This window comes from Apostichopus japonicus, chromosome 10 (assembly GCF_037975245.1).
Source record: "Apostichopus japonicus isolate 1M-3 chromosome 10, ASM3797524v1, whole genome shotgun sequence".
In the NCBI taxonomy this organism is placed as follows: Eukaryota; Metazoa; Echinodermata; class Holothuroidea; order Aspidochirotida; family Stichopodidae; genus Apostichopus; species Apostichopus japonicus.
Window position 1 is genome coordinate 3,612,046 of NC_092570.1, and position 17,780 is coordinate 3,629,825.

At 34.4% G+C, this 17,780-nt stretch overlaps 1 protein-coding gene across 6 annotated transcripts in view; it reads left to right on the forward strand.

Moving 5' to 3' along the window:
* Positions 1 to 29: 29 nt before the first annotated feature.
* The window catches only part of LOC139975266 (neuropathy target esterase sws-like), a 35,583-nt gene continuing 17,832 nt past the window's right edge, over positions 30 to 17,780 (forward strand). The window contains exons 1-15 of one of the 6 annotated variants that reach the window (XM_071983029.1): positions 30 to 44; positions 1,348 to 1,459; positions 6,112 to 6,176; positions 6,574 to 6,739; positions 7,194 to 7,274; positions 8,031 to 8,159; positions 8,746 to 8,823; positions 9,077 to 9,232; positions 10,798 to 10,911; positions 11,121 to 11,207; positions 11,881 to 12,089; positions 12,676 to 12,807; positions 14,357 to 14,428; positions 14,849 to 14,953; positions 15,957 to 16,081. In XM_071983029.1, coding sequence (XP_071839130.1) covers positions 6,127 to 6,176; positions 6,574 to 6,739; positions 7,194 to 7,274; positions 8,031 to 8,159; positions 8,746 to 8,823; positions 9,077 to 9,232; positions 10,798 to 10,911; positions 11,121 to 11,207; positions 11,881 to 12,089; positions 12,676 to 12,807; positions 14,357 to 14,428; positions 14,849 to 14,953; positions 15,957 to 16,081 — 1,504 coding nt within the window. In that variant the 5' untranslated portion in view covers positions 30 to 44; positions 1,348 to 1,459; positions 6,112 to 6,126. Of the gene's footprint in view, positions 45 to 1,209; positions 1,460 to 4,214; positions 4,323 to 5,832; positions 5,899 to 6,032; positions 6,177 to 6,573; positions 6,740 to 7,193; positions 7,275 to 8,030; positions 8,160 to 8,745; positions 8,824 to 9,076; positions 9,233 to 10,797; positions 10,912 to 11,120; positions 11,208 to 11,880; positions 12,090 to 12,675; positions 12,808 to 14,356; positions 14,429 to 14,848; positions 14,954 to 15,956; positions 16,082 to 17,780 lie in introns of those variants that run through there. The other 5 variants (XM_071983033.1, XM_071983028.1, XM_071983030.1 and 2 more) reach the window with 5 other exon arrangements.

The window sequence follows — 17,780 nt, forward strand, 5'->3', positions numbered from 1 at the left end:
AAGTGGACAACTGCAATACTTTAAGACCCGTAGGACATTGTGTAGTAAGTATAGGCTGAGTATAGGGTACTATTGAGGGCTTGTCAGTGAAACAACAGACTTTGTTCTTGTTGACAACAAGTTGACTTCAGTGATAATCTCTTTGGTCGGAGATCCTTCCCATATTATATATCCCTGCCCCGGCGATATCTGTTTTATCAGTTAAGTCTGTAGTCGGCCATTGATTCCACTTTGCAAGGTACATCTCATTTTGATGTTACCGTTCAAGAGCATATTTTGAATACCTTTGGCGGCAAATGAGTATTTTAAATTTATAGAAAAAGTAAAACAAACAAGTGAAGGATAAACGTTGTGTCAGTATTGGTTGAATACAGTGACTGAATGTCTTCGAAGAGAAAGATATCCGTTCATGTAGAAGTCTAACATTGTTGTGCGAACATAATAACTCTCACAAGTGACTAAAAACTAGATCTCTACGAACAGGGGGACAACCACCATTTGTGTCATGGTTAGGGTGGGACTAAGATGTTATGCTCTGGTGAGAGGGGTTCCCTTACCATTGAGAAAATTCTAAACTTGAAGGTTGCTTAGATGCAAAATGGTGCTATATTCTGCAATTTCTGAAACAATAATTTAATGATGACAAGATTTAAACTGTCTAAGTTGTACTGTAGATACAGGTATAGACATTTGTGGTGTAGGCCTTTTTACTAGAAGTGTTTTAAATTTGTAATAATATTTCTGTTATTTGGGGCTTAATCTACCTGGTTTTAGGGAAGGGGAGGGGGTTGACGCCTGAACGATGGAGCATGACAATGAAGGAAAAATGCGTAGCAGACGTATCGTCTGGAAATCCAAGTGAGCTGTCAACTTAACCATCCTTTACGAGAGTTTTATTTACTATCAAGTCCCATTCTTTTTCAATACCATCGTAACGAAATGGCTTCCCTCAAACTGTACAAATATTCTGAGTACATCCTGACTTTTTGCGAGACCGGGAGTGAAGTATAGTTCACTGAAAGCGCACCTTCTTTTTGGAGATTTTTTGTTCAAAGTGACTTGCAGATTCAAAATCTATTCATGGAAATATATGATACCTACATAGGTACTTGTATTGACATAAACTGAAAGCAAATGCATGCCATCAGCATAATATGCTTCAATGAATTTCATTGGTTGTTTCAATCTATTGCCTTACACAAAAACAGGGTATACCTGGTCAAGAAAACATATATGCTTTATTATAGAACGCCAAACTTTCTGAGAACAACACAAAATAAACCACAAAAATTCAGAAGCACACACAATAGCTTGTGTTACTTTCTTTTTACGATTATGTCTATAAAGTAGTTGTTACTGCGGGTAAATCACTCAGTTTCGACGTTCTTGGTCCAAAACGATGCTGGAGTCTGGGCGACGATACAGCAGGACAATTGACACGTCAGTTTCAACTTTAAAGGTAAGTTTATTTTTCTATTTTCCCTATTTTTGTACTTTCATCTCTGTTTTAGGTTTGTGCATTACTACTTTGCTCATATAAGGTGATACCGACTCTGTATTGTCACTTGGGAAGGAAAAAGTAAGAAGTTAAAACTTAGATAAACCGTTCACACTACATGATGAAACAAGTTCACTATAATCAGAAAACTAAAAATTGAAATAAAAGAAAATCAATTTTTTGTTATTTTCTAAGTTATTTGACATGAAGGTCTTCTCATATTTCAGTGAATTTAATGCACAAATTATGATTTTAATCAACTACAATTCTGTTTACATTTTAAATGTGTCAGGTCGGACTAGAGTCCCCTCTGTGCCTTGCCCGTGATACGCAATAGACATGACACTGTTCGCTTATCACCCATTTGCCAACACATTAAAAAATTGTGTTTTCCTCCACTTGCCGACATGCGAAGCGTATATACTTTTGCTGTTTAACACAACACAGTTACCAGATAAAAAGAACAACATTTTGAGATACAAAATGGCAAATGTTTGGGATAACGTCCAGAATTTGTTCGCTGCCCTTAATAAGCTGGCCCACTTAGAAAGGATATTTAAACTTTCACTAAATTTCTTTTAACTTTTTAAACTTCATGCAAAATATTAAAAAGTCCTCTTTTCCCTCTTAATGTTTTTTTTTCTCAAAATGTACACTCCTTTATGAAACTTTTTTGCCCATTAGCTGTGTTCTCAAACATTGGATAATGTCTGGTGAAAATTTGGGGATCACCATATTTCGACGTGTTATCTTGAAATATCTTGAAAATTATCTTGAAAAAGTTTTTTCATTTATTCAGACAGACCATACTAATAATAATTAACGTTCAATATAATTAAAGTCTTGCAACAGTTCTTCTCTCTTCTTTCTTTATTCCCATGTGTTGTTATCCCATTATTTCCATTATTTAAATCCCATATTCCTATGATTTTTATCACATTTTCTCTTGATTTTTGTCCCATATTCCCATTAGTTTTTATCTCATATTCCTATCATAAATAATACCATCGTGGTTGTTATCCCATATTGTCCCATCTCATGTTTCAATTAGCGTATTTGTTTATCTCATATTCCAATTTTTGCTATCCGATATTCCCATTATTTGCTTAGCCCATTTATCCTTATTTTTTATCGCATTATCCCCTTTTTAATCCCATATTCCTATTGTTATGTATCCTACATATTATCATTATTTTTAATCCCATATTCCTAATGTTATGTATCCCACATATTACCATTATTTTTCATCCCATATTCATATTGTTATGTATCCTACATATTATCATTATTTTTAATCCCATATTCCTAATGTTATGTATCCTACATATTATCATTATTTTTAATCCCATATTCCTAATGTTATGTATCCTACATATTATCATTATTTTTCATCCCATATTCATATTGTTATGTATCCTACATATTATCATTATTTTAATCCCATATTCCTAATGTTATGTATCCTACATATTATCATTATTTTTAATCCCATATTCCTAATGTTATGTATCCTACATATTATCATTATTTTTAATCCCATATTCCTAATGTTATGTATCCTACATATTATCATTATTTTTAATCCCATATTCCTAATGTTATGTATCCTACATATTATCATTATTTTTAATCCCATATTCCTAATGTTATGTATCCTACATATTATCATTATTTTTAATCCCATATTCCTAATGTTATGTATCCTACATATTATCATTATTTTTAATCCCATATTCATATCATCCTTCATCTATATATCTTTACTTTTTAAATAGCTGAAAAAGTACAAGTATGATAATTAATCCTTAAATGTCATCAATTCAAGATTTGTTTGAAGGAAATTGAGAAACTGTTTATATATAAACAATAAAGTTCTCGCAAATTGTGAAATTAATAATTCTGAGAGAGTAATAGTATACTGTTCACAATTCGCAGAAACATCCTTCAGTATTTGGAAATATATGGCAAGTTAGAAATTTGCAAAAGGACAAGTATAGTCAGTGAAAATTATTCTCAGAATTGTTGAGCTAAAAATGCTAGGAATTATACGTTCGTATGATAAATATATGAGGCATTTGTTACGCCTCAAAATGTAATAGTTGACGCATAAATATAATCTTTAACCAGATATGTAATACCTTTCGCCGCAAAATGTATACTCTTAACGGAAAATGTAATAACTATTGACGCAAAATGTAAGAATCAAATAAAAATACCAAAAGTTGTTTAACATTTGGCATGACACCATAACGATTCCATAGACCTGTTTTGAAGTTGTATTTGTACTAGATCTTGAATTCTATTGTAGAGCTTATTTGGTCTATCGAACTATGAACAATAGAAATACAGTAAACAAGTTATTGTGTAAAAGAATGGATAACTATTTTTCGATAAATTCTAGGAATGCTTTATTGAAAGTTAGTCGGCTGAATCTGCGAAACAAAGTGGCAGTGGAGTCTTACACCGACTTCCTCTCTGTTACGCTATTGCTGCCGTAATTGCACTGGCTCTGGACGTCGGTGAACATAACAATAATTAGAGCTATTTAAGTGACAAGGTTTGCTATGCTTTAAGTTTGTAAGCCATAGCGGGCGTTAGTGCGTAGTGCGAATACTAGTGCCAGCATTACATGAGAATACAACAAGTGCAATTCCCCTTGACATAGGTACGATTAAACACATCGGGCTTACGGACTCACTGCAAATCTGGCGTTAGTAGGGCTTCACAAATCCAATATTATCTCGCTAATTGAAGATGAAACGTTCTCATCCTTGTATCTGAAGAAACTTTTACAATTAATTTACAGAATTTCAAAGCACGAAATGTAGGTTTTATCAAATAATCCCTTTTTTTGTACATTTGTATGTTTGCAGGCTGCCGAGAAAACTATGAGCATATAATTATTTTTATTGCAGCAATGTTTAACTTTATACTCTCTTGCTAACACTGCGACATGGAAACTACCGATCTAAGATCTTCGACCCTTTGGCTAAGATCATGTGTAGTATCTGTGCCCTTTCGAGGGGAATGGTGATGCACACCCGACGATGATCACACAGTCACAGTCCCGATGCGAGGGGACTGGGGCTGAGAGCGGATCAGTCGTTCGGTTTTCGTGCCCAGGTTCTATCCTGGGCGACTTTTTCTTAAAAGTATCTTCGGCAATACGCTTGGGATGAAACTGTAAGGGAAATTGTGAAAACTTTCATGTGTTTCCTTCATTACCAATTTATGTTCCATACACTGAGCGTTGTTAACACAATATGGCTTACTGAAACAGTTTAGTGAGAGCATTCAAAAGCGTCACAATTTGGCCCCCTAGTGCATAGAGTGAGCCATGACTCAACTATTGAGAGGATCATTCTGTCTACAAATACACTGCAAGTTTGTACGAAGTACAGACACCCCCGTAGGGGTGTAACAGCTAACTTGTACCCCAAGGGGCCGGCGGGTGAGTCCCCTCATCTCCCAACCCTGTACGTCTTTGGGAGACACGATGTTTATCAAATACAACCGATCCACTTACTGTTTGCAATTTCTATATTGTGCAATTCGAATGTTTCTAATTTTACCTGTTTTTAATTTTTTTTAAAAGAAGCTCAAAACGCAAACTCGCCTGAATCATACAGTGGAGCTATTTTGTGAAACGATCACATTAAAGGGTGTGAAAACTCGACCACAAAGAAACGTCTTATGCCGGTAACCTAACCTGGTTTCGAATGAGGTGTATCAGAAGTGTAGACACCACCATCGATCCCAGATAATTCACACACAGCTTGCTACCGTCTGTAATTAGACACTATAGTGTACAGTAAATAAATACATACAACTACGGCCAATACCCACAACACAATGTACATAGCGGCAGCGATGGACATCTCAGGTCTAGAAAAAAGATAACAATTAAGGTATCACGTTTCAATACTGTCTGCATTTTGTAGCGACGAGAAGAAAACTTCACTTGCAAGCAACGGAAAATTAGCTTTTTCAGAGCTCGGCACGCGGTTTGGGCCGAGTCTTCAATGCCTTTAAACCTATATAGACAAACTGTGATGCGTACCACAAATCTTTTAATGAATGATTCGGCTGTTTGACTCTTCACGGTTCTAGTACAGTTTCCTTTTGCTTGTTTTGTGGGTGAGGTGTCGATATTTTTAAGTGACGATCTTTTAGGCTAATGCTTCATTGTTATTACTGGGTACTCATTTCATTCACGTGTTGTATACTGTATCGTGTTTATTACTGTTTCCTGTATCGTTAGATATGCCAATACGTTTCCAATTACGTACTTATACGCATTGTAGGGAAATATATTGTGTCATATAGAGAAGCCTTTAGAAGGAAATACATTCAGATTGTATTCGATACTGTGGAGATAGAAATGGAGCAAAATAGAACAGGTTGATGGTACCAACCAATCAAAACACAGTACTCCAAAGAAATGGATCTGTTATATGAATTTTTGTAGTAGGCCTATATTCGTGTGTTGTCTTGTCTGTATATATGTGTTTTAATGTCTATCTGTTTATTCGAGGGCAATCTCTCTCAGCAATGATCTGTAAATCTCATTGACCGAAGACTAGCTGTTGAATGTTTCATATTTTTGTGCACAGCTTTGACGATACAGAATGACAGAGGTAGACGGAAGAAGAAAGTTTGCAAACTTATTTGCAAGCGGGTACAGTATACCAATTAAGACTTACTTTTCTTTGCTTTTCATTAGCATATTTGGCGATAACTTTATCGCTATGACATCTATAGCTTAAGTGACAATAATGCATGCAAGTGGACTGTAGGAACGACTCCTTACGTAGGTTAGTATCTTATACTCATCCAGCTATTGCGAAAGTACACTTGTGAGGAAACTACAGCGATTGGGGATCAACGAACGCGACAGTAGTAGTAGGTGAAACGTTAAATAGTAAATGTATAAGCCTATAAACTACTTATGTCCGTTAAGGGTTGTGGTTTTACTATTACAGGGTAGAAATATATCAACGAATATTGATTGAAAAACAAAAACTATCCTTGTTATAAAGTTGTAAGGTCTCCTTTTATATACCCCATTTTTTCAGGTTATTTTCTCAGATTTTGGAAGAGGGCCAGAATGAAATACTCAAGGATCTCATAGAAAAGGATGTAGCCAAAGGAAAAGACTTGTGTGACAGCTACGAAGAATTGAACAAACATGTTTTTGTTGTGGATAGTGGGGCATTCGAGCTTTCTATCTTCAATGAAAAGGTAATTTAGTCAAATTAGTAAAATAAGTAGCAGATGTGCTTCAAGATGGGGCACCCCATTCTTCTTTTTTTAATACAAATGAGCTCGGTCAGTGTATAGACACTGATGGTAGTCTTAGGAGTGTTAAGCCTTTATCAATGTCACACTTTCATAAGAATAACAGTATAAGTAGGACAATACTTCCTTAAGAGTATAACATATGATACGTAGCCAAAGATTATTAATTCCAACGAATGATTGATACAATATTTCTACTTTTTTAGCTTTCACTTTTAGATTTACACGAAGATAAAGATCTTAGATCAGTCAATTAAAGGTATAAGGTGTATAACTATATGACAACATTGATACTTGAGGCAATATCATAAGAATATATTAGAATATAATAGATATATTAGAATGTAATATTTTGTACTCACCTACGTAAAGATGACATATCTTTGGTTCATTTCAGAGCGGTAGTAAAGACGTTATCAGACGTGTCGAAGGTCAAGAATGTATTTATAGTATATTTTCCATTGCTGATGCGTTGACGGTAAAATTTTTAATGGTATATTTGCTGTGTCCCAACAAATTGAATACCTCTATAGGCCCAGTTCCAGACATTTAGTTGAATTTTATGATAATTAGTAAGCAGGTGAATACTGACCATGGTCAGTTATTTGTCATATTCATTCATTTGATTAAATAACACGCAAATAGTACTATTGATAACAGATATATGCTAATTGTGGTTTGAATCACCAACTTTTGTAACCTTTTAACTATGCTTTGCTTTAACCATTGGTAGTAATTACTCGTTACTCATAAGTTGTTGGTTAATCTTAGAATTCCTTAAATTATTAGCACTCCCTTGCCTTTATTGTAGACCTAATTTAAATTCTATATATCCCTCACAATGCACCATTTGTGGTACCGTCTAGAAACGTCAGTTTATTTCGCTTGGGAGAACCCCAGAAACGTCTACATGGGAGGCGGTCTCAAGGACTCCATGGTCACACTCCCTTCCTGATAAATCCCTGGATCCACCTCTGGCCCTTCTATTAAGGTCCATGCCACTACCTAAATCAGTCGGGGACATTCGGAAAATGTCGCCCTCGCAAATCTCACAACCTGTAATCCTTTGCACGCCACTGATGCATGTGAAGAGTAATCATTTCCATATTATTGATCAAAATCTTCGATTAAGCTCTCTGGATTTTTTTTTTCTCGTATCTGTTCAATCTGACATGTATATGGTCCCTTGGACAAAATCATTCAGCATCTATATATATACACGTTTTCCTTTCAGGGTACAAACCATCACTTTCCGAAGGTGTATGCTAAGGCGTTGGAAGACAGCAAGGTGTATTACCTTCCAAATGAGAAGTTCTTAGCTCTAGCGAGGAAGGATAACTCGTTTGCATTTCGACTTATACAGGTGAGAGTATACATGAGTATAGAAGATACACAAAGGAGGAAGTGAGGGGGGGGGCGTGGAAAAAATAATGAAGGTTTGTGAAAAGGTCATTTCTTGAAATATTTCTTTCAAAGTCTTTTTGTTTTCTGTTTAATGTCCTCGAACAGAGATCTTAAAAGATGACTTTAGGCACAATGTTCAATTTGATGTGTTTTACACTGTATATGTCCAAGTTATTTTTTTTTGAAAAAAAAGTCCCTTTAAACAGCCGTGGTTCATCCATTTAAAGTAACTAAACAATACAGTTTTAATACACATATCATTAGTTAGACTTGTATGGCCCCATATGACGTGTTTAAAGTAAGTATACAAATTTGTCATGGAAAAAAATGTATTTTATAAAGTAACACTTTCGAGAACAAAAAGGGATCCGCAGAATTCTCAGAGCGATCAACTCTTAAACTGTATATGAATACCCAAACTATTGACGACTTTATTATGTCCAACATTATTATGTTCGATTTAAACATTATCCAAATTTCTCTGTGACATTTCATTTATTTAAATAACAATATAGCGTAGTCATTTTTTGTTCGACATTTTTCAGATTACTCTGAGCTATGCAATAAAGATCATCAACATAATACATAGTATTTCCGGATTGGGACCCCAGATGTGGAAACGGGTGAGTACTTATCAAAGCAGTCAATGAAACAGGACCTTTTCAACACATTAACTAGCCCATTGTCACCCCCCCCCCCCATCACCAAACTCCTCCCCCAAAGTTAATATATTTAATGTTTACCAAATTTAAAGTGAATTATTCTCTTTTATTATCAAACTTGGTCAAGATTTCTCATTGGACCATATTTTTAGCCACTTTATGTTATTTTTTTGTCTGGCTATATCATAATTTAATATTGTTCTCCACTTTATAGACAGAGTTTAACTTAGACGAAAAACCAGTGGAAACGTTGTCATTCCAATCTCAGAGTGATCATGTTGGGGACTACGAACGAGAACTGTGCGGATCATTCTCTTCTTGCGCATTAACGAGAGAAAGAACATTTGTGAATCAAGAAACTAAACACAAGGTAATTTGTAATCCTTCACAGAGTGAAGAGGTGGTTTGATTTAACTGTTCGAGGTCAAAACACGATGAAACCGAAGTTAGTATATCTAAGGTTCATGGAATATTATTCATTTTTACTTAAGGTATTTTTATGGGGGGGGGGGGAGATCGGAATTCAAAGAAGCTGACCAGTTAACTAATCATAGCTACAACTGAACAATCCAACTCTAATTTATTGGCGTTCCATGTTTTCGAAGAAACCTAACATATAGGATCTGAAATAGATATCAAGAGAAATGAAAAACGGAACCTGAATGGGAGGTTATACAGTTGAAACATGTTTTGGAAGAGAGCAGAGATCTACTTGAGTCTTGTCATTCCATTACGTTTCGTCATATAAATGTCGACCAGTAACTCATCCTTTTAATGAATAACTCCGCACAACACAGTGTCACCATGTTTTTATGAATGATTTTGGTAAACCTGTCTTTCTCAAAGTTCATTATAACAGTTTGGTCGTCTGCCGTCACTTGAACAAGCATACAGTTCCGTTTTTTCATTATTCATAAATACTTAAAGGAATTTCTAGACTAGACTAGACTAGACTAGACTATAGACTAGCCTAGAAATGAAAAATGAAATCGATATTAGACTATTCATATAGAATAGAGATTTGATATTATTAATGATTTTAAACAGATCAATAATCGCTTATCATCGCTTATCACAGCTTATCACAGCTTCTCCTTCTCCTTCTCCTTCTCCTTCTCCTTCTCCTTCTCCTTCTCCTTCTCCTTCTCCTTCTCCTTCTCCTTCTCCTTCTCCTTCTCCTTCTCCTTCTCCTTCTCCTTCTCCTTCTCCTTCTCCTTCTCCTTCTCCTTCTCCTTCTCCTTCTCCTTCTCCTTCTCCTTCTCCTTCTCCTTCTCCTTCTCCTTCTCCTTCTCCTTCTCCTTCTCCTTCTCCTTCTCCTTCTCCTTCTCCTTCTCCTTCTCCTTCTCCTTCTCCTTCTCCCTCTCCTTCTCCTTCTCCATCTCCTTCTCCTTCTCCTTCCCCTTCTCCTTCTCCACTACCACCTACCACACTACATTCATGGGTATGTTCACTTTCTATGTAAGCCTTTTTGCTGTTTGGTATGGAAACATGTAACAAGTGTTAAATAGAAGATAAACAATTATGGCGGTCAAATCAAGACGACTATAACAAACTTTGGCAGATTGACAAAGGAAAACTAGGAAGCAAAATGAAAAACGACACAAATATTTTCATTATTTAAACCGTCGGCACTCTATAAGTTTTTCTCATAAAGCCAATTCGTTTTCGAATAAGTATGTACAGACTAACAATACGGTATATTAATGAGATAAAACTTATAATATTTTAAATATATTTATGAACAATTGTAAATACTATTTGTTAGTTCACAAGTATGTAAATATACTGACAGTGTGAGCATCTTCATTTCTTCTATAATTTTAAATCTATATTATTATTTAATATTATTATTATATATTTATTATAATCTATATTATTATTTTCAATGAGTAATGACATATTTTATTGGTAACGTACATTGTGTTTTCATTTAAGTTACCATCCGTTTTCGATCATGGCGTTGGCAACGTGAACGGATTGGAGAAAGTATCTGACGAAAGTAAACTGTTAGAGGCATGTCAAAGTTTTATGAAAGTCCTTGCTCTGAAGGTAAGTGGTCAGTTTCTAAAATCTATAGCCCCAATTTCTGAATTGTATTGTATTCAATTTCGTTTCTTAAAGTTTACTCCCAAGCTTCCTGTTTATAAATTGTTTTAAATTTATACTGCAATAAGCTAAAGTGAATTATTCCTCTATTCATCGATCCATCTATCCATTCATTCATCTATCGTTTTATCTTATATCGTTTTTGTTTTCAGGGAGAGAGCTATACAAAGATGTTGATGGATTACATGGAATTATACAAACTTCCTAAAGAATTTGAAATCAGCAAAGCGAACCAAGAGGTGTAGTGAAAATGTATTCCTTTAAGTCGTATCTGTGGCTTTGTTGCAAGCTTTCTACAACAATCTTTAACGGCATTACTAGACGTTTCGCCTGAATATTTGAGGTTCAGATAATCATATCGTCATGAATTTACTCCATAATTACCATTAGTAATATCTAATGAATAAAGGTGTAATTAGCTTTTCAGTATTCATTTTCCCAAATATCTGGTTCTTATGTCTACATACGAAATGTAAAGCTAGAGTTATCAACGGCCATGTGTAAGACTATGTTTGCGGTCTAAAACGCCTTCGAGGAACCACTTAGTGTCCTAAGAAAAGAGATCAAAATAATCACTATACATGTTAAACCAATTGATACATCTTACTTAGCAAGAGCAATAGAAGAAATATCAAGTCTTCCTGTGACGCAACGTTTAACTGGTAAAGCCCCTATTATTGGCGAGGTGCTTTGAGATATTAACTTGATTTCTCTCATCCACATTATCACTTTTTAAACTGTTCCTATATAGACTTGTCAATATCATCACAACAATGTGTCTTGAACTCATACCAATACATGAAGTCTTTCAATTTGTCACACTAATTTATCGATCCTACAAATCCGAGCAAACATTAACACCTTTAAATAAATGATGATTGTTATCGATTTTGGGGGATATCATCGTTTCAGGCAATCGGCTTCATTTTTATTGTCGATGGTACAGTGAAAGTCGTCGCCGGTAATCCAACAAAGAGTGACAGTGACAAAGAATTTGAAGAGAAACGGGGATCTCTTCTGGGAGTGTACTCGGTGATCACAGGAGAGGCACAGCTTTATGGAATCAAAGCTGGCGAGTCAGGCTGTACAGTAGCCATATTAAGGCCTGCGAGTGTTAACCAGTGAGTATATATACACATCCAAAAGGGCGACACCGCTTTATATATAGGCCTTTATAGGCCTATATATATATATAGATATATATATTTATAGGGCTTTATAGGCCTATATATATATATATATATAGATATATATATTTATAGGCCTATATATATATATATATAAATATGTATATATATTTATATATATATACATATATATATATATATATATATATTAATTTATATATATTTATATATATATACATATATATATATATATATATATTTATATATAAATTAATATATATAAATATTTCTATATATATATATATATATATATATAATTGAGATCGTAATATATATATATATATAATTGAAATCGTAATGAGTTGGAAAATATGTTCATCATATAATAAGACTAAAATGAGTGTCATTAATCTTTAAATTGTTGCAAATATACCAAATTGGCAATATATCTTTAAGACTATGGTAGAGACATTCCACCGATCGGTCCAAGATTGGTTGATTGGTTCGATCGCGCCAGTTTCTCCAATCGCACATGCTCCCATTATTCACAGTTTTAATTTTTAAATTGCTCATTATTCAGGTTGAGAAAACAGAAAAGTGACTTTGTGGTTCGATTATGTGACTACAGACTTCGTGAATTGTCACCAGTTGTACGCATGTTTGATTTTGCTGTAAGTTGGATAAGCGTCGAGTCTGGAAAGGAGGTTAAAAGGTAAAGGTTTTTTTATTCTCTCCTCTTTTTTATTTGAAATCCTATTTCAACTTAACAAACTAACTTAAATATAGCCAAACAATCACCAGGCTTTACATTGTGTTATATGACAACCATAATTATATTAACTGAAAACAAAAGAACTTGAACAGGATCTCGCGAAGAAGCCATCACTGGCTTATCAAAGCCGCAAGCTGACCGAAATCAGTATCTTAGATTCATATTTAAGGTCCATGATTATGAATTGTCAATTGTCAACAACTCTGTAACTGGACGACATACATTAATCTTGGAGTGACTCGAACTCGGGACCTTATGATTGCTCTTAAGATTGCATTACTCTTAAAATGATTTAAAGGAAGTGGAGTGTTCTGCATTTTGCAGTTATAAATATAAAATTTGAACCAAATAATTAATGTGTTTAGTGCTTGTTTACCAAAAGTGTTGCGTACAATACCAAATAGAATTAATTATATTGGTAATTATATAGGTATAGAACCTTTATAGTGGTCTGAAAACAGGTGCTTTGAACACTTCCCACATTGGTATGATGTTTTCACAGTGACAAAATAAATGACGAATTGTCTCAGTATCTTTCAAACAAAATGAACATTTGTCACATTTTGATACATTAATCTTTTCCAGCTAATAATTTGTAGATAAGATTGTACTGTTAATTATGTACTGGAACCAGACATATCTAATTTCCGAAGAGAGCGAAAAGGGAAAATTGTATATATTTTCCCAATTAAGTTCTGTTATGGAAAGTTCGTTTACTCATTTAACTTGAGACTTCGGTGTAGATTCAGTGTTTTTAATCATCTTATAATAGAAATCCGAACCCCCCCCCCCCCCCTTAGCACTTTTTAAGGAGATAACAACTTTCAGGAATAAACGGCCCCTATCTTAGTGCAACCATGGCCATTGCAGTAAAGTTTAACTGCCCTTAAAGCTCCTTCATGCTGCAAAAATTTGGACGTAATCTTATATAGGGAACCAAATTTAGCATATGAGAGAAAAGCACTATCATTATCTAACAAATCATCAATTATGTTTAGACCGAGTCTGGAAAGGAAGTTAAAAGGTAAGTTTCCTTAAAAAGATGACAGTCACTTCCAGTTTATTATCTATTTTCTTCTCGGTATTAGTCACGTATTATATAGTGTCTTTTTCATTCACTTCCTCAACTCATCGTACTGGATCTGTAACGCAAATGCACACATTAACCAGTATTAGCTGTTGGAACCGGGGGAAAAATAGCTTAAGCTTGTTGTTAGATCTGTGATGTTTCTGTACATAAAAGCTGTCAAGACTAATGGAAAAAAGAACGTTTGCGGTCAAGTCTTAAAGATATTTGTAGCATTGATAAGAATTATGCTAAGCAAGCAAACAGTCGGTAAACTCTTTCAAGATCATTTAACAGGCAAACACATACTTACCATCAAAATGAAGCGCGCTTCGATGTCACGTGTTTTACTTTGCACAAATGATCAGGAAGCATATAGTTATATGTCTTTTATCCATCGAGAATCTACTTCTTTCATTATAGAGATAAAGACCATATTCTGTACGTGGTTATGGGCCGTCTAAGAAAAGAAAATACACCAGACCAACCCGCAAGGTAAATTACTTTCGAATAGCGAAATTGTAATTAAGTTTATACAAAATAACAGACATAAACAATATATTATCTATTTGGATCTAAACCTGACCTTTACTTATTGCCTTATGAAAATGTTGTAGTTTAAAGTTAACTTTATTGCATTAACACTACATTGGCTTTCGGACATTTTCAGTATGAAATTCCGTGCCATCATATTCATCATAACGGTACACTGCAATGTCTTTATACCCTTGATTTGATAAGAACTCACTGTACGTCCAGATTGACTTACTACTAGCAAATCAAATTTATTATTTTGTTTTAGTTGGAAATTACAGACTATGAATTGAACTGAACATAAAAAAAAAAATGGTAAAAAGAAGCCAAACAACTAAATTACTCTACGAAACATTCCATTTCTCCTTCCTTGTCACACAGTAACATTATCAGTTGTCATGGAAGAGATTTCGGTCGTGGTAGGGTCGTTGGAGCAGAGAATATTCTTTACGATCGGAAAGAATGCATCACGTTATATGCAGTAAGGTAATCTATTGATGTGTTGGTTAAATCAATCACGGACCAATGACTATAACATTAAATTACGCGAAGACTTGGTGATTGTCTTTTGTGATTTATGCTTAATTATCCTCTTCTACTCTTCCATACATTCCATACATCTGTTTAAGTTTCTTCCAGGCTCTATCACTCTCTTCCTTCAAAACATGGAAACCCGTCACCTAAGACTACACGTAAAAACAAGGGCGTAGGAACCGGGGCGGAAGTATCATTCCGCCCCCCCCCCTTGCTCTGCAAGTCAGAAAACCCCTTTTTCATTTCTCAATAAATGATAACAACATTCGTCATTTTACTCAGAACATTTTGGCAGAAAAAAATCTCATTTGGAGCACCAAATTGCATCTAAGGCCAGGTGAAAATGCTAAATTATTTACAAAATGGAGTGGGTGTTGAAGTTTGCTATATTGAACCAAATTGCATCTGAGGCCACCCCCAGGCCTGCCATCAGTCTTCAGCCCCCTCACTCAAAAGTACCTTCCTACGCCACTGCGTAAAAAGATGTAAATGTTTCCTATATGACCTGAGAAAAGTCAAACGCGTGGTGAAAGAGCTTAAATTTCAAAGAACAATAGGTAGCTGTTCAGTAAAAAAAAAGTGGTGATTGTTAGAGTTAACTATAACTGATTGATAAAGAATACAATGGTCTGTTAAAGAATAATCGGTGGTTGTTTAAGAATAATAGGTGGCTGTTGAAGATGGAAAGAATGTGATAGTGATCCGTGGGGTATAATATATTCCTCCATAGTGATTGACTTCATAAACATAGAATTGATTGTATTGTAGCAAGAACGCTAATTGGAACAAATATGGTGGTAATTACGAAACCACAAAGAATGGTTCGGCACCATATTTATAATTCAATGGTGGCATAAACAGACATAATGAAAGCATTGTCTTCCAAGTTAAGATACTACAGTAAGTATAAAGTCATTACCCTAATTTATGCCTTTCTGTCTCGTTCGTCACTTAGGGACACAAACGTTGCACGTATTCCTAACAAAATTTGTCTACATCTTATGAAGCAATACCCTGAAGCCTTCTTCGGAAAAATAAAGGAACTGTTAAACGAGAGTTCAAATCAGAGTGACTCTAATGGTAATTATTATTGTGATCGTCGTAGTCATGGTCGTTGTTCTTGTTGTTGTTGTTATTATTATTATTATTATTATTATTATTATTATTATTATTATTATTATTATTATTAATATTATTATTATTATTATTATTATTATTATTATTATTATTATTATTATTATTATAATTATTATTATAATTATTATTATTATTATTATTATTATTATTATTATTATTATTATTATTATTATTATTATTATTATTATAATTATTATTATTATTATTATTATTATTATTATTATTATAAAGATTATAATTATTATTATTATTATTATTATAATTATCATTATTATTATTATTATTATTATCATTATTATTATTATTATCATTATCATTATCATTATTATTATTATTATTATTATTATTATTATTATTATTATTATTATTATTATTATTATTATTATTATTACAACGACGATGATGTATTTATGTTTATACATAAGTATTACCATATTATGCTGTGCTTTAGCTGTTGAATATAGTAAACTTTTTAGTAGCAATAAATGAAGAAAATCAACTTTGATGGAACAAAACTCCGTTTATATGCTCTTGAGCATGATATATAACGATAATGCGACACTTGATTATATTTTGATATTATTTGTTTTTTTGTAAGTTCTTTTCATGTTTCGGAGCCTTCGAAACGAAAATGCAAATTTGCTACGTCTGTATAGGAGGATGCTATGGTGATTTAACTATTGCTTACCAATCGTGAATGGTCTGATACAGTGGCGGAGATTTCTTGTCAGAAGTGGGGGGGTTGCAGGCCATTGATGAAATAAAAAGTCATAACTGCTGGCTCACTATCTAAGTGGAGCGCCACCATAAGTTGGCGCGAAGTGCACAAGAATCTTTTGGCAAATATTGCCTCCCAGATTGCAGTAAATGGCACTGCCCAGGCCTTGAAAAGCTGCATTTAACCAGGGGCGTATGCAGGATTTTCCAACCCGGGGGGCGCGTATTACTTTCTACGCGGAGTGCCACCATTGGTTGGCGCGCAGCGTACAAGCAAATTTCTGGTTTTGGTACCCCCAGATCACCGGAAATGGCACTTCTCGGGCTTGAAACTGACCAACCATATGTACACTTTTGCCTGAGAACCAAGTATTTCAAAATACCCTTTTTTCTCATCTATAACCTTTTTGAAGATTGTCACCAGTCACACATCATGTTCGACTTCATCACATATCCTGTGGATCATTGCTTTTGTAGGTGATTCTTCATCGCGGCCCACAGTATCCGTCAGCCCCACTGTTCAGAATTTGAAAATTCACAATTCTCGTGAATAAATTCACTTCAAAACATACCCATAATGTTGCACAAAATATCATCTATGGACAACCGATATAGAAAAAACCTCCTTCAAACCCTAACAGACGGGTCAAAACTGCACGAGTATGATGAAGTATGATGAAGAATGTTGGTTAGGGAATTTTCGAAAATTCAGACCGCAATTAAAACATTTCGTTGATGGAAATAAAAATATACCAGATATTTCCAAAACCGAACACTATACACACATCGACAGTTTTGAGCATGGGCGCAGATCAGTGTTGGATAATGGTGGGGACTCGTGTATGCTCTCTGATACTATCTAAGCGGAGCGCGACCATGGGTTCGCGCGTAGCGTACGATTTTTTGGGCAAATATACCTCCCAGA